Below are 17,864 nucleotides of genomic sequence, written 5' to 3' on the forward strand. Positions count from 1 at the left end.
GAGTGTTGAGAGAGAATTAAAAATAAAAGTAACTCTGCAGTGTTTTGGGAATAGGAAAAGCCTATGGAACTCAGGCAAGATGGAATTCCAGATTGCACTCCAATAACCATTTTATAGTCTTACATAAGACTATTCTAATTTAAAATGGGGAAAAACATCTGTATCAGGGCTGCCTTGTATTAAATATGTAAACATGCAGTAGAACAGATCTTACTCTCTAAGTGTGGAAACTCTTAGTTTGAAAAGTTTTCTCACTCACATTGACTGCTCGTACATTTGATAAAAGAAGGGTATTAAAAGTAAGAACTGAAAGTAATATGCAATGCCTACATATGCCAAATAGCTCCTATGTTAGGGGTGGAAGTGCTGTTTTAATAAATCATTTTCCTATGAGTTGGAACTGTCATCTTTAGGGCTTCTGAGAAAGGAAACAATCAAAAGCAGGCAATCCACATCTTTTAAGAATGCTCTAATCAATGGGAGCTTAAAGGATGAGACTCTTCCTCCACTTCCAACCAGGTAATGCTCAAAAGGAAAACATATTCTGAAGGGAAGAGCTGAGTTCTAAGGCAACAATATCAACTCTGCTAGGTGAGGCTCATGGGCAGCTACAGAGTTCAAGGTTTGAGAACCAGCAGCATTTTGCTCTGGTCTGAGCGAGCCATGTCAGCTGTTAATTCTAACCTGGACACTGCTCAGTCCAGGCTTTTCTGGGGTACATCTCCCTGAGGTGGTGCCTCTGCCTCAGTGCTGGGTGCTGCTGTTCTCAGCTGTTTGGCATCTTGTTCCACAATCCTAACAGAAAATCTGGAATTGCCTTTGTGTCTCCAAACTTAAAATCTGAGTTATCTCTTTCCCTAGCAGAGGGAATAGATAACTCACTAGTATTTATAATATTAAAACTCCTGTCAAGAATTGGAAACAAACTTGCCACACAGTGTTTGTATATAACAGACCCATCCACATGTAACTGTTTATCTAAGTAGCTCAAGAAGAGCACAAGTGAAGCGAAAACACACATACAACAGCTTTCAGGCCCTCTCCTTAGTGCTGTTGGTAAAATGGGAGCTTTGCACAGCTTGGGCTGTGTTTGGGTTTTAGTTCCTGGAATCTGCCCAGCATGTGAGAAAGACTGCATTGATCCTTCCCATTATTTCTGGAGCTCAACTTCCTGCCGTCATGCCCTGGGATTTCCTCCAGCCTTATCAAATACAGCCCAGGGTTACTTGCTATGTGGGTTATGTGGTCTGTTACCTGACTGAGTGACTAGGATTGCTTTTAAGGTAGTGATGTCAACTCATTGCTGAGACAATGTGTTGTAAATCTGCCTCCTAGCAGTCCAGGCTGAAGGCCTTCCTCAGGCATCCAAAAGCCACGATGAGGGATGTTAAAACAGTGGGAAATTATTAAAACTAGAGACTGGTTGCTTGCTCACCGATGCTACATTATGGTACTGAAGGTACTTCCAAACGCTCCTGCGGCGAGTTTACCTGCATTTGTATGTGGTGATCCAAACACGTCCATTTAAGTAGCAGCGCAACCTGATCGGCTGTTCGCAAGTTCTTTCCCGCGTCAGTTTCAACATGAAGGCAAGCACGGTTTGATTTACAAAACCCCATCGCTCAACAAACGGAGAGAGCGGGCGGCACTCAGCGCGCGGTAACGGCGGGCAGCGCCCCCAGCGGCGGGAAGCGCGGCCCGGCCCCGCCCTCACGGCGGCGCGGGGCGAGCGTCGCCGCCGCTTCGGCTGCCGATCCGGGCCCTGCGCCTGACGCCGCGGCCGCGGCCAATCGGTGGCGCCGTCTGACCCCGGCACCGCCCCCCGGCGGATCCCCACAGGGACGGGCCGGAGCGGCGGCCGCCGCTGCGGGTGCCCGGGCTGAGTCAGCGCCCTCCCGCCCCCGCCGAAGATGAACATCATGGACTTTAATATGAAGAAGCTGGCGGCCGACGCGGGCACTTTCCTCAGCCGCGCCGTGCAGGTACGAGCCGGTCCCGGCTGTGGGTACGAGGGCGAGGCCCTGGGCCGGTCCTTGCTGCCGCCGTCGCTCGGCCTGGCGCGGGGCGTTGGCCGGGGATCGCGGTTCCGCTCCGGGCCGGGCTGCCGGCTGGGCGTGCCGCGGGCAGTGCCGGGCCCGGCCGCGCTGCTGGGGGTGAACGATGAACTGCGCCTCGGGCCGCCCCGTGCCCCGCAGCCTTCGGCCGGCCGTGGCTGGCTGGCTCCGGGCGTTTCTCCGCCGCCCATTGCACAACAGCCGGGCTCGGTGGGTGGGGCAGCGCAAGGTCAGAGTAGGCCAAGAGGGGAGAGGGGCGGCGGCAGCTGGGGGGAGATGGGGCTGTTCTGCGGCTTGAGCAGAAGAACAAAGGTGTGGCTCCTGTGGAGTCACCCGGTGCCTTTACTGGCTGCCCTGAATGCGTCCTGCTGCCCGATCAGTGAAACTTGAGCTCTGACGTGACACGTGAAAGCATCTGTCTGCTTTAGTGTTGTTTTGTTTGAGATTCGGTGTGGCTTTTAGGCTCGTTTGATAGCCCATTGTTTCTGGACCTATCTTCTTTCTTTTCACTAAGGGCACTATAATTGGCTTTTGTTCCTTCGCTGTTGTCTTTAGCCGTAATCCTCTTACGTTGTATAATCAAACCTGAACAGATTTCCTGTAGGGAGGTGGATGTCCAAGCGGAGCACTGTAATATTTTGTGTTTTCTCCTTGGGTCACAGTCAGGTTTGGAACGTGATTTAAGTGGTTATCTGCTCGGATCAGGCGGACTGTTGTCCTGAATCTCAATATTCAAACAGAACCAGCTACCGGTGGTACAGCAGAGCACTGAAGTTGCAAACTCATCAGAAAACATTGTTGCTCAAACTTAAATTAACTTAAAGCAGTAACTCTGGCTTTTCATTGTATTGGAGGTCTTTCCACACACTCTTTTTCTGGCTTCTTTCAGGGCTGCTTGTTTCCCATTCCACCTCTTCCTTTCCAGCTTTAGTTTTTCTCATAGAACAGAAAAAAAAAAAAAAAAAAGAGCTATAGTTCACCATTCATTGTAAGGTCCTATGATAGGATCTTGTGACTTTTTCCTTTTATCTCGACTTTTAACGTGTAAATATTTTTATTGCATTAAATGTAATGTAGATTTTCTGTCATAGTTTACAAGTGGTATAAATGGTGATTTACTCCAGTGTGCTCTGTATTGCTAGTTTACATCTGAATGCCTACAATGTAGGCTTCTTCATCTGAGCTGAAATTCATGGGAATGTGGAAGTAATAGTTTTGCTCTACCAGCTGCCACCTCCTCTTAAAGTAAGATGTTTGAAGGGAGTTGTTGTATATGTATATATGACATTGTATACAAAACAATACTATTTCCTCCAGCGTGGTCTGGGCACATTCAAGCAACCTGTGGGAACAGAGGTGGGAAATCAGAGGGACAGCACAGATGCATTTTATTGATGTTGGAAACCATATTTCTGTCAAACTCTCATTTGCTGTGCTGCTCTATATTGTTGATCTTTTTTTTCCTCTAAGTGGGTACATGAAGTCTAACGTGAGCTGAGCAGTCTCCACACTGTGAAGGAGAGTTCTGGAAATATTGATTGAAAAGACCATTTCATAAACAGATTCAATCCTGTGAATTTAGTAAAAAATCAAAGTCATTTTTGTTGTATGCTAATGAACCTTAAAAGGCTTTTGAGAGCTCCTTGCAGCACATAATATTGTTTTAAAGAGCCTTTTAAATAATAGTAGTAGCAGCTCTATAAATAAATTCTGTGTCTATGCTGCAATTGAACTCTCTCGCAAAGGTGCCTTTCTTTGTGGAACCTCAACTACTGCAGTTTTTATCTAGCCTTCAGATGTGTGCGCTATCAAAGCTGTTTTTACTCTATGTGCAATGGAAATTAAACTTGGACAGTGTGGTTTTATTATCTCTGTGTTCTTGTTTTTTATTGTAAGTTTAAATATTCCACAGAAGAGCTTAAAATAATAAATTTTAATAGTTAGGAATGCTTTGGTACTGTTACATTCTGAATTGGTAACCTTGTTAGGGATGTATTTCTTAACCAAGTTCTTCTCAGCATGCCTGACTTTGAACAGGCTGTGAAGGGATGAGGTCATCGTGCTGAACCAATGTGCGGAAGAGAGGCAGGCCAAACCCTTAGTTCCAGTTTTGTTTCATTCCCTAACATAAAACACTCATCTTCCCTCTTTCCTGGAGACCTGGGAGTGAAGTACAAACTGGTTATGGATTACTAAGTGTTGGCATGAATTTAATATCAAGTGAAATTAATAGTCTGCTCTATTTAGTTAGCTAAATAGAGTTGCACTGTATTTCACTGTCAAAGGAAACAGCTTGGAAGAGAACTCAAGAGGTCAGCTTACTGTTTCTGTGAAGCTTAACAGGATCAGCTGTATTTAAACAGAACCTGAAGCATGGGTCTGTCCTATTCTAATATACAATCCCTCCCTCCCCCAAACATATATTCCACAGTGGTCTATTTTAGCTTTTAATTCTTGATTTAAAAGTTTTCTCTGACATCTAGTTCTAATTTAAATCATCATGCTGAAGTTGGGACCCACTGTTTTTTGTCTGTTTGCTACAAACAGGACAACATTCTTTAAATACATTAAAGGCAGCTGCTGTGAGAATCTGTCATATTTTCAGCTTTCCCTAGGTGTGAAGGGACAACCTGAATTACAAAACCTGCCAGGCTGAAGCCATCTTTTAGTTGTCTTTGTTACCTCTGTTACCTTTTGACTCATGTTCCCAGGAGTACTATGCTAAATTGGACAAAATGCTTCAAGTGAGAACTCCAAGTAGCAAGAAGAGCAGGTAGAGCAGAGCATTTCTTCAAAAATTATCCTTGTTGTCTTGGTGTGATTAATATCCTTCTCCCCTTTTTTGCTGGTAGTAAGGGTAGGCTGTTGAACTTAACTTACAGATTTAACCTTAGATTTTCTTAATGACATTTGGATAACTTGATGTGAAAGTAATATGAGTGAATAGTTGCTGTCCTAGACTTGCACTGGTAAACTATTTTTATGAACTGAGTATTTTCAACCTGTCTAACCACAGTTCACAGAAGAAAAGCTTGGTCAAGCAGAGAAGACTGAACTGGATGCTCACCTGGAGAACCTTCTCAGCAAAGCAGAATGCACTAAGCAGTGGACAGAGAAAATAATGAAGCAAACAGAAGTGTTATTGCAGCCAAATCCAAGTAAGGAGTCATTCAGTTTTTGTTTGCAACATTTGAATTAGTAGACTTGCCTGTGTAACTGTTTAATGGCATAGGTATTGCCTAAGCTGTAACAAAATTCAGCAGTTTTCAAGTTTGAACATTTTGAAGAGCCACTGGGTATCAGAGGCACTGTACAAGTTGCTTGATTTCAGTTCTTCTGTGAGCCTTCAAGTGCAGAAATATGGAAATAATTAAACAGTAGCGTTGGTTCCATACTCTGATTGCTTTTAGAGTTGTTTCCTATATAATTGAATTTCTAGCTCTTAATTCCAGAAATCCTTGGTGGCTGTAAGAGCTCTAAAATTCTTCCAGAGACAGTGGCTTGAGGAACTTGATTAATCTATTTAATTATTCTAAATTTCCTGTGCAATACAAGTCATTCTGAAGCAGGCAGGATGGGCTGAAATGTTTGTCTCTAACAATTTCTTTACTAAGCAATTGTTTTTCCTAGATACTGGATGTTTAATGCTTCCCAGATTTGTAGCTTTCTATAAGTGATACCCTGTGTTTGTTTTTAAGAAGAGCACTATTAGGCTTTTAGGACTTAAGAGCTGAACTTTTGAAAACCCTGTTGTATAAGGAAGTTTAAAAGTATAGTTTTTTCACTTTGAATGATAGCTGTAATATTTGAAATAAGCAAGTCATATGAAATATAGATAGTTTCTAAGATTAACACCTTCAATTTAGCATTGTTCATTTAATGTTGAGCTTGTATGACTGGATTTTAAAATTCTTTGTTTTGAGTGACAGTTATTTGAAATGCGTGTGGTTTTTAGATGCTAGGATAGAAGAACTTTTCTATGAGAAACTGGACCGGAAAGCACCAAGTCGTATGAATAATCCAGAATTATTAGGCCAGTATATGATTGATGCTGGTAATGAATTTGGGCCAGGAACAGCATATGGTAAGTGAAAGCAATGAATGCAGGAGGTATAAAATGCACATCCATGTTTTTACATTGGGGGGAGGGAAATATGCTTCTTGTCTCTTCTCAGATAAAACACTTGAAAGACTTTTGTCACTTTGAGGTGACTTGCTCTGTAACTTCGTGTGTTAAGAGATCACTGATGAGATTTCTGGAAATAATGGGGCTCCTTTGCGGAGGAGGGAAAGAGGGTTTAAAAAAGTTTTGTAGAAGATGAAAGGATATAAAATCAATAATGGCATGCTTTATACTTTTTCTTTCAGTATGTTTTCATGATTTTATCCGTGGCCCCTTTCTGATCATCAGCCTTGAGACTTGTTAACATTGCTTAGACTTTTGCTTATGGGTGCACGGTCCCTTATGTTGCAGTTGCTGTAACATGTATAATTCAAGGGAGTTCAGGAACTTTTAGCATAAAGATACACTAAGCTTTTGTGGTGTCATGAAATTGGTGTAGTTGTCTGTGGACTTGGTGAGCGCCTTTTCTAATTCAGCCTTGTGTGTTTGTTGAAACATATAATGAGCACTGTGTATTCTTGATGCACTAACCAGGGCTTCACTGCCTAACTTGTAACCAAATTTCCAAGTATTGTTCGTTCAGTAGACAAAACCTACGTGCACCTTTTGAAACTGGTGTTGATCTTAGGGTAAGGGTGGAGGGAGTGGTTTTCCAGTACTCAAGTGGACTTTTCCTTGCCTGTAAGTACTCATGAGTAATTACTTAAAAATGTAATATAAAGGGAGGAGGCTTTTAAATCAGTGTAAGTAGGTACAGTATCCTAAAATAGGTGTGAACAACTGAGTTGCCATAGCTATTGGAACTTCTCCAATTCTTCTCCACTGAAACCTGGCCTTCGCCTGTGATGTTTATTGGAATAAAACAAGAATTATAGGTTTTTTTTCGGGTATTAATGTATTTTGAAAGCCCCCACTATGGTGTTGTAATGTCTTTCAAACTGTTTGACTTGACTCTTGTGCCTGTACTGAATTGTTTTGATAGCTACCTGTTTAAATTGCTATGAAATAATTATATTTTCTCATTTTCAGGAAACGCACTCATTAAATGTGGAGAAACACAAAAGCAAATTGGAACAGCAGACAGAGAACTAATTCAAACTTCAGCTATAAACTTTCTCACTCCCTTAAGAAACTTTATTGAAGGAGACTATAAAACTATTACTGTAAGTTGAAGTGTGCGTTCTTAAACATTTCAAAATAATTGGAAGAGCAAATCTCTGAAATAGTAAAAAAAAATGTGCAGTATTGCTTTTGGAAACCTTATTTGGAAAAGGATAGATGAATTTGTAACCGTAATGTATTCTCTTTCCTTTTGACCAATCAAAATAATGCTGAAATCTTATTTTTTTTTAAACTACTGAACTATTAAAAGTGTGTATCTGGAGTATAAAATGTGTGAGAATAATTAGGAACTAATTCTGCTTCTTTGTTCAACTGAAGAACCCGTTTTATATATGGTTATGAGGAGAGAGGAGGGAGGAAAACAAGTAGACTGGACTTTGCTTTTGAATGTTATGTTTTCTCATGAACTAACCTACGTGGCTTTCAGAAAGAACGTAAACTATTGCAAAATAAAAGACTGGATTTGGATGCTGCAAAAACCAGATTGAAGAAGGCAAAAGTTGCAGAAGCTCGAGCCGCAGTAAGTAGTGTTGTAAAATTGTCTGCAACTTTCGGAGTTGGTATACTTATGTATTTACATATGTCTGACTGCTTATTTAGGGTTCCAGTCTTAGTTTCTTGTCATTGCTGTTTGTTTTTTTTTTTTATCAGATACTTTAAAAGAATTATCAGTGAAACATGAGGAAATGGAAGTGAATTGCAAATCAGAGTGTTAGTCTTTTAGGTTTTCTATCCAGTTGAACTTAATTGAGCCAATTAAATATTCTCCCCTTGTTGACTAGTCGATGAGCCTGTAGTGCCCAAAATGTCTTACTACTTGCCAAACAGTTGTGAGTACAAATCACATACAGATTTTGTGGAAACCTTGGAAACACCTTTGTCATGTAATAAAATGTAAAATAAAGCAAACAAAAAACCCACAAAACCCCACCACTTCAGTACTTGAATCTTTGCCTTGAAGTATACGTGCAGTTACTTCTAACTGATGTACTCACCTAGACTCGATGTTACCGTACCAGTAATTTGTAGGTTACCACTTCGCACCTCCAAATAGGGCTGAACTCTTAAACTTGCACCTCTGAACCATTCTTATTCCTTTAATATCTCCTTGTTCAAGGGGATTAGAATTCCTATGAACTAAAAATATGCAGCTTTTTAAACCCTGAAGATAACTCTAAGTGGAATATTTTAAGTAACAAGAACTGGATAATCAAATGTATGCAGTTTCATCAGGGTGTTCTTATAAGATTTTTGCAGCTATCTGCATGACTGCACTTCTGAAAGTGCAATAGTTACTGAAATAAATGATGGATAATTGATTGTTTCCCCTCTGCTACCCTGGGAGTTTGTGTGTTTAGTGTAGTAGGGGTTATGCACACAGATAATGAAGAAATGCAGACAGCTTCAGTATGTAGGGAGAACGCATGTAGTATGCAAGATGAAGAGGCAGGAGCAGGATTCTCAGACTTTTGCTGGTGTTTCTGTATGGATCACTGTCCTAAAAGATATCAGAATCATCATCTATGAGGCTGAGCTTGACAGATAAAGCACCTCATATCCTTGGGATGGTGATCCTTTTTAAAACAAAAAAACCAGGCACATCTCTCTGACAGTTTTTTCTCTGTGTCAGTTCTTTACCTCTTGTCTACTGTTCCTGTGTATTTAAACTGTTGATATATTCTTCAGGTCGATGCATGCATTTCTCCCTGTATCACGTTATTTTACTGCAAAAAAGTTACTTTTCTGTTTGTCTCATTTTCTTACCTTATAAAGTTACCAGCGAAGTGTGGAGCAGGTTGTTAATTTACTGTTATGACAGTAGGTATACCCTATACTTTTAAAGTAGAAGTACCGTAAGGAAACTTTTCTTGAAGGAATTGAGCTTAATATTGAAAGGAAGATTCTTTACTCAAGTTTATTAGTTCATGTATGGTATAATCGCCTAGAGTTTGGTGCTTGGATGAAGCTATTGATAGGTGCTGCTGCTGCTAACTTGTCTGGTCTTAAATATCCCAATAGCATGCAGTTCCATTCTACTTGGAGGTTATTTTGTGGAAGTAGAGAATGAATATTCAAGCTTCTTGCATCACTATCTTGCCTATACTTGAACTTTAGTTACATTTTAATAGCAGTAAGCATGTTTGAGTAGTACTGAATTTTAGGATTCCTAGAGAAGTGGAAAAAAAAAAAAGCATCTCAATTTTTATCCTGCAGTATAGAAATGGAGACTAATGTGGATGTAGATGTTATGCAAATAGTTCACCTTCTGCCAGCTACCTCTTTATGAAGGAAGATATCTGACAAACAGTGCTGAACTGATAATTTAGCAAAATGTATTGAATCAAATTTGTTTCACCACCTTATTTGACAGAATGGAGCAAGGTGATTAAATTACCACCTACAATCAAATGCTTTTTCCTGTTGTAAAAGTACTTGAAATTATTTTCAACGGAATTAGCTTAGATCAGTATTTAAAAGAACTGAATAAAACTGCTTAGATTTCTATAAACAGTTCACAATCTTGCTTAGCTTAAACTTGTAGGATTTGTGCCAATAATCAGTTCATCTGCCATATTCAACGTTGTAACTTGCTTTTGTCTTTTATCTATGCACTTAAGCAACTAAACACCTCTCAGCCTGAAGAGAATAACATTATGGTAAATGTCTCTTACGTGCTCAACTTGCTGCATGTAAAATGGCTGAAGGTTTGTTGGCCTCCTGTGTTCATTCATTTTCTATCAAATGGTTCCTCTTGCTATCCATTCAATTTGGCCTTACTTCAGGTTTGATATTAGGAAACATTTCTTCTCCAAAAGAGTAATGGAACAGGATACCCACGGAAGTGGTGGAGTTGTCATCCCTGGAGGTGTTCAGGAAATGTGAGGATGTGGCTCTGAGGGACATTTGTTAGTGGGCAAGGTGCTGATGGGAGTTGAACTAGATGATCTTAGATGTCTTTTCCAACTTTAATGATTCCATGTTTTCTGTTCCAAGATTGATGTGTATCTAACATTGCATATGAAAAATGTACTCAATATGCTCGCCAACAGTACAGCATCAGGTAGTGTTTCCATTAGAATACTTCCAATTATCTGGAAATATACAATCTTAAATTCATAAGACTTCATTGTAAATTTAGCCTGAAAAGGAATTCAGTTTTTATTCCTTGTCAAAGTTTATCCATTGAAGGGAGAGGAATTATTGTTTTCCCATTGTTTTTATATGGATAGGAGTAAGTAATATGAAATGGCTAGAAATATGTAGAATCTACTTACTGTCTTCAAGATGTGAGTATGCTTTATACCAGACTTGTTGTAGGGACCCATCACTGTAACTGCTGTAGCAGCATTGTTGTGCTTAACAACAATAGCGACAAATTTAGGGTCCTGTGTTTTGATCACAGCAACCCTACAGGCTTGAGGAGGAGTGGCTGGAAAGCTGCCTGACAGAAAGGGACCTTGGTGTACAAATGGGCAGTTGTGCTGAACCTGCAGTATGCCCAGGTGGCCAAGAAGGCCAATGGCATCCTGGCTTGCATCAGGTATAGTGTGGTATGCAGGACTAGGGAAGTAATCCTGCTCTGTACGCAGCACTAGTGAGGCCCCACCTTGAGTACTGTGTTCAGTTTTGGACACTTCGGCACTGAAAGGACATTGAGGTGCTGGAGGAGGTCCAAAGAAGGGCAGCAAGGCTGGTGAAGAGCCTGGAGGATATGTCCTATGAGAAGTGACTGAAGGAACTGTGGCCATTTTGTTTGAGAAAGAGTAGGCTGAGAGGGGACCTTATTTTGCCCTCTTCAAATATGTAGAAGATGAATGCAATGAGAGCAGGGTAGATCTCTTCTCACTGGTGACAGTGAGTTAGGGTAGTGTGGTTAGGTTGTGGTTGGACTTGATTATCTTTAAGGTCTTTTCCAACCTGAGCAATTCTTTGACATAAACCATGCTGTTTGGCTTGTCATGATTTTCTTCTGGATCTGCACAGCATAGTGGATCTCATCACAATAAGTACTACATATTTCTCAGTTGTGGTCAGATAAAAGAGTGAATAAGTTTATTTCATTTAGCTTCTGTGACCTTCGTGCACGCTTTTTCCTATGAAGTCCTGATTGTGTCATCTTCTTACAATTATGCAAATATGGTGGTTAAAGGAGAATTGTATTGCAAGAGAGAATTGGGACAGCAAGTTGAAGTAATTAAGTTCTAGAGTGATTTCCCTCTGGTTCTATGACTTTGCTGTACTGTGTGCTCCTACTTTAATTTTCAATTTGAGAGTAATTTAATTTCAGTGAAAATTCTTGCGAAATAAAAAAGCAATAATGGACATAGCAAGAGAAATCATTAATGTGTCTGTTTCAGTCTTTAATGTAGTGTTTAAAATGAGAATAGCTTTCCATAGCTTCCAGTGTCCTAACATACGAGGATAACTTAACTTCATCCATAAAGTAACCTAGTTTGATTCATATCACTTCCTAATCTTAAATCTTACATTGTAGTAATACCTTACAAGAATCTATTTTAAGCAAAACTGTTCTACATGTCATTCTTTTCCATGTATGAACTCAGGAATTTATTTCAGTGATGTAGTGCTGTCTTTACTTCTCTGTACGTGGAGGGCTTTGAGAAAATGATCTATTCGTAGAACTTCTCAAATTCCTGTGAAGTTCTTAAAACAAGGAAATAGTTAAAAGGCAAAGTAGAGTTGCATCCTCTAATAAAGTGACACCAGTCTTAAGTTTGTGTGTTTTTTTTTCTCTGCTCTTTTAATGCTGACTAGATATGGGCTGAGGAAGTGACAAAAGTAAGTAAACAACTTAGAAACTGCAGAATTCTGAAATAATAACTTGTGTGGATATAATGTAATAAGGGATATTGAGTATTGTTGACTTGAGTACTGGTAGTGTCTCATGTTGCAAATACCCTGGATCCCTCTGGGGCCTTTCAAATTCCAGTGTTGATACAAAGCCCACAGCTCATTTCTTAGTAAGCTATTTTTGACTATCTCTTAGTATCACATGACTCTCATGTGACAAGATGAAAGGTAGAGGTCTAGTGATCTACACCTCTGTTCTGAAAAACACCAATTGTCAGATTTTACCCAGAACGTGGAACAGCACCTATAATGCTGGAGTGTGTGTAAGAAACTTCAGCCTTCAGCAAAACCGCTGTTGTATTGTTTGGTTTGTTGTTTATTTCTTTACCTGCTTGAATTTGCAGCTCATCTCTCCACAGTCACAAAGGGATGCAACACTTGGCTTAAGCACCTAAAGATAAGGATGTAGGCACATCTGAAAACTACCAGAGCTGAAGAGTTTATATTAATTAGCTCTTCCATAACATAAAGGAGACAAAAAACTTTAAATCATGTTGTCAGTAATGTAGTTCAGTGTTCTTTTCTTCATAAGAATATAAAAAGCAGGGAGTAAGGAGAACAAGCTATACTACACATGCTCCACTAAGGGAGCAGTAACCTGTCCAGGTAATGTTTTTCTGTTTAAAAGGTGGAGGAAGAGGTTCAGAGACACTTCGTGTTTAAATCTGAGAAGCTGCTGGTATGGACTGCAGGCTTTTCAGTAATTCTACATCAGTTATGGTTTTTAAGGTAGAACAAAAGATCTGCATGGTGTCAGTGATAGACTTTCTTTGGTTTAACTCCCCTTCTGAAATGTGTAATTAAACAAGGTTCAATGCTGTGTAAGTACTGTGCTATGAAACACAAAGTAGGGAGCCATGCTATATGCTAGGTACATGAGCTTTGCAAGGAGTTTTCTGTGATATCTGCTGTAGTTAATTGGAAAGAGGCTTTTTACTCTACACATTGAGGTTATAGTGTGACTTTGAACATTAAGAGACACATCTCTTGGACTAGAGAAGGAACAAGGAGACCTAGCTATATTGGGTTGTATGAATGTATTCACTCACTGTCTTAAAAAACAACATTAGGAAAGTGATTTTATTTCCTCTGCTCTTGGGAAGATGTTATTGCTTTGCCACTTCATTACACAGTATTTCTAAATGTTCATATAATCTTGGGCAGAATTTTGGGAGATGATGGATTTCTGAATGTTAATATTCAGTAACCAAGTTCATATTCTGAATTTGAGGATCGAGTAATTTTTTGAGGTGTCTTCATGGGAGATACTCAATGAGGATTTTAATACTTTTAAAAACAAAATCTGACTACATCTGTGGACAACAGGGTAGTTTGTATTTTGAGCTGTTTGTTGCTGATTGGTGGCTGTGTTGTTGTCTGATGAAAACAGCACCAATTCTATGAGCAGAGCTATGTTGACTTGAAATATGGGGGGAATATATTGACCTTTGCTGCCACTGCTGTGCTAGGAGAACCTGAGGTACAAACACTATTATTCCACTTAATGCCTGCTTTGATATTGAGAGGTGGGTTCATAATGCTGGTAGAAAAATGTTTGCCTTTTGTATACATTGAATTTGTGTGGTAAGTGTCTAACGATAAAGCTGTTTGTTGTGTAGATGGGACTTTAGCATTTCTGAACACCAAAAAACCTAATTATTCTTCTTATGTAAAAAATATCTGCAAAGAAAAAGCACAGCATTCAAACAACTAAATGTTATTAAATGCATTTGTATGACTGGCTCTGAATAAAATGGGACTGCTACAATATGAAGGTGCAATATTGCACTGTACGAATATTTAACGTGTGTTCTTTCTTCTAGTCTGAACAGGAAGTACGAATTACTCAAAGTGAATTTGACCGTCAAGCAGAGATTACCAGACTTCTGCTGGAAGGTATCAGCAGCACACATGTGAGTACCAGAAAGGGGAAGAATTAGTTACAATCAGTGCAGTTCCTAAAGAAAACGAACAGAAAGCTACAGCAGTCTGTGTGGGAACGTATGGCTACTTACATTAATCTGTTGCATCAAACAACACATTTATTGGATGATTTATTTTTTAACTGTTCTTCAGTGCCCAGTGAATTTACTTTATTTTCCCATTAACATTAATCTGTGGTGTTTTCATGGTTTTCTTTCAACCTAATCTTCAATTTATCTGATAATCTGGTTATTGAAGCCACAAAAATGTGCTGTGATAATCTGTTGTGGAAACAGTGTAGATAAATGGCATGATTCTTGTACAGCGCTTAGTTTTTGTGCTCAGGTGTGTTGATTTTGGGACGTTTTATCCTAGTTACCTGGTAAGTCCTGACACAGTGCCTATGTGGGATAAATACTTCTGTGCTGATGTCAGCCTTACCAACCTGATTAATAGGCCAGTGTTTGTAATGCAGTGTGAAGTTTTTGCGAGCTAAAAACCCGAATTTTTGCTATGTTGTAGGCACATCATCTCCGCTGTCTGAATGACTTTGTTGAAGCTCAGATGACTTATTATGCACAATGTTACAAGTATATGTTGGATCTTCAGAAGCAACTGGGAAGGTAGTAACACTGTTTAAAACATTCTTCTCTGAAGTTATTCAAGTGCTTTTCAATTGTAGGAAAACTTATTGCTGATAAAGCAGTGGTTAAAACAGTGGTATGCTGTACTAAGAGAAAATATCTAGTTTTATGATCTGAAGTTTTAGTATTTTTAAAGTAAGGGAAGAAACAGTCTAACATGAATTTCATGCTTGTAAGCCTTTCTTTGCGACTGGTGGTGATGTAGAAAGATCTATAAAGTTTTCCTATTCAGAGTCTTCTCTACATATCAGAGTCTTAGGGCTATTGCATACTGCTTTATTTAAGTAAGCACAGGCAGTGAAGAATTGTCTTCACTTAATAGTGAAGTGAACTTGAAATTTTCTTTAACTATTAAAAGTTTATTGTAGTGGCTGCTCTAAATAACTGACTCTATAAAGTATCTTTGCTTTTGTTTTCCAAGAAGAGGAAGTAAAAACAGATGTGGTTTTCACGTCTTGTCCTTTTTCTGACTTGCTGCTTCCTGTGTTGCTTGATCTCCTTGTGATCCTCAGTTTGTTTAAACAGACAGTTCAAAGACTCACAAAAAGTTACTGAAACTTTTTTTTTGAAAGCTACATATTTAAAGCTACGTTACACTGAAAAAAGTATACAACTTTAAAAATTGTTAGCACACAAATATTGTTACATAGGTTTGTACAAATATCATTACTACTGACTCTCTCAGTGGAACTGATTCACACAGAAATCTTTTGTTTTGTTTTCCCCACAGCTTTCCATCTACTTTTCTCTCTAACAACAATCAGTCTTCTTCAGCTCCTGTGCACAGTGTTTCTACTCCCTCAGTCTTGGCCTCAGCTTCTGCTTCGTTGCCTTCAATAAGCAATTCAGTAGTCACTTCAGGCATCAGTGAACTGAAGTCATCAAGTGGCAGCAGGAAAGCTAGAGTTCTGTATGATTATGATGCTGCAAACAGCAGTGAGTTATCATTACTTGCAGATGAGGTAAGTTTACCTCAGTAATTTAAGAGTAAACTGAATATTTGTGATAGTCAGTTGAGATGAATTACATAGATTTCTCAGTCTAAGACATTTCTTAATTAAATTTTAATAGTGCTCTGAGAAGTTAGCATCTTGTATATTCAGGTACTGAGAGTTGATATTTGTTATACCTGCTTAGCTTGCAAGAACATTTGCTGGACAATCAAGGTACAATTATACTATCTTCCTTCTACAATGCTTCTAAAGCTGTTATCAATACAGTTATACTTTCAAGCATGAAGTGTTGCAGTTTGATAAGAAAACCAAAGCACAACCACTTCTGTTTTTGTTAGTAGTAGCAGTGCTGTGCTTATTCCTCCTCGATTCAGATGAACTCTTAATACTTCAGTGTTATTCTCAGCAAGTAAAATTGTATACAGGTGAAGCTGAGTGCTGGAGGAGTATTCTACCTAGTAATGTGACTACATCTGAATGAATCACAGAATAATAACATCCATGAAAAAAATTCAGGCTTCTTAAAGATGTGCATTTCTTACATATTTCTATATGACTTTATTATTATCTAGACAGTGATTTAGATGGAAGCTGTGACCTAAGATTGACTTAAGATGTAGTTCATCAACATCATCTCTTTATCTGTCATATACTTGAAGATCCAAAAAACTTGCTTTTAACTTGACTGTTGATTGTGATTTAGGCAAGATTTATAGACTTAAAAGAAAAGAGAAGTAATTAGTTGAAAAATGACCTAGAAAAAGGGTTAGATATTTTAAATATTTTGCCATTTTAACTTTTCCATGGACCAGAAAAAAAAATTCTGAGCATTAGCTTATGTTCCATGGATGCTTTATTTAACTTGGTTGATCATGATTCTAAGACTTTGTAAATCACAAGAAGATAGACTTGACGTTGCCTGAAAAAAAAAAAAAAGAAATTTTTACAGTGTGTTTGTTTGTTTTGTTTGTTTTTTTAGGTGATAACAGTTTACAGTATCCCTGGCATGGATTCAGATTGGCTGATGGGTGAAAGGGGAAATCAGAAAGGCAAAGTGCCTATTACTTACTTAGAACTGCTGAACTGAGTTGTTGCCCCGAATAAAGACTGTCAGTTATGGTGACCGTATTTATATACAATTAACTTTATATAAGCAGGTTTAAGTGTCTTCCATGTTTCTTTCTTGAGAGACAAATACCAGCCATTACAGACTGGCTTCTCTGCCAGCATGGTTGCATGATGAATATTCAATCTTAATGTTTAAAGCTTTTACTTCATGTGCCAAGAATGTTTCCTACAGATTTGTTTCTACTGAAGTTTTCACTAATACAGGCTTCTACTTTTGAGTAATCTAGATTGAAAGCAGGAGGTACTGTTTTCTACAGAAATTTTTCATTAATGGCAAAGCTTTTCTTCACATAAAATAAACTTATTGTGAACTGATGCAAGTGTAATGCACTTTTTTTTTTGAATAATCAAACGTTAAACGTAAATTCATATGGTTTTGTTCCCAGTACGTGTGGAGTAGAAATGTGCTGATATACTTGTATGGTTATCTATTGAAACTCGTGCATTTAATTGCTTTTGAAAAATGTGAACAGATGTCCTTTCTCTGTTGAAAACTTGAGGCAAACAGCAAGTATGTTGAGGTATTAAGCTTTGTATAGGCAGACGGTCACAAATTAGTGACCTATGTTCTGACACTTTAATTTTGCTTTGTATTTTTACTCTTTAATTACTTTCCAGAAAAAAATAATTCACACTTCTGAGTAACTGTTAAGATACTTTCAACTGCAAATCCACCTTTATATTAAATTTAGCACTGCATTTTTGCTAACCAAGTAAATATTCTTTCTGCGTGAAGAGTCCTATAGATGAAAACACATTTGTTCAGATTATAGGTTTTAATGAAAATCAACATTCCCAGTTCTTATGCCACAGTTTGTTGTCATGTCTGAATTGGATTCAAGTAGTGTTACACTTCTGTTTTGCAGGAGGACCTTCTTTAAATATTTGGGAAGAAAGTAAAATGATTTGAACCTAAAAACAACTTTGACAAGGGTAGGATTATTTGCAAATATATTTCCTATACAGAATGTGCCCTTAATGTTTCACAGTCTTTTCAGGCTGTAAAATATTAAAAGGATTGTTTGAAGAGTATGTATATATTATT

The 17,864-nt window shown here is 38.7% G+C and overlaps 1 protein-coding gene across 1 annotated transcript; it reads left to right on the forward strand.

Moving 5' to 3' along the window:
• The first annotated feature begins 1,821 nt into the window (after positions 1-1,821).
• SH3GLB1 (SH3 domain containing GRB2 like, endophilin B1) lies at positions 1,822-17,134 on the forward strand. The gene is made up of 9 exons (XM_065741165.1): positions 1,822-1,982; positions 5,071-5,212; positions 6,010-6,138; positions 7,207-7,340; positions 7,727-7,819; positions 13,995-14,084; positions 14,617-14,717; positions 15,469-15,700; positions 16,671-17,134. The coding sequence occupies exons 1-9, from the start codon at positions 1,911-1,913 to the stop codon at positions 16,776-16,778; spliced, it is 1,101 nt and encodes a 366-aa protein (XP_065597237.1). The 5' UTR covers positions 1,822-1,910; the 3' UTR covers positions 16,779-17,134.
• The last annotated feature ends 730 nt before the right edge of the window (positions 17,135-17,864 follow it).

This window comes from Cyrtonyx montezumae, unplaced genomic scaffold (genome assembly GCF_038088225.1).
Source record: "Cyrtonyx montezumae isolate F1298 unplaced genomic scaffold, pur_monq_1.0 scaffold_1, whole genome shotgun sequence".
Lineage (NCBI taxonomy): Eukaryota > Metazoa > Chordata > Aves > Galliformes > Odontophoridae > Cyrtonyx > Cyrtonyx montezumae.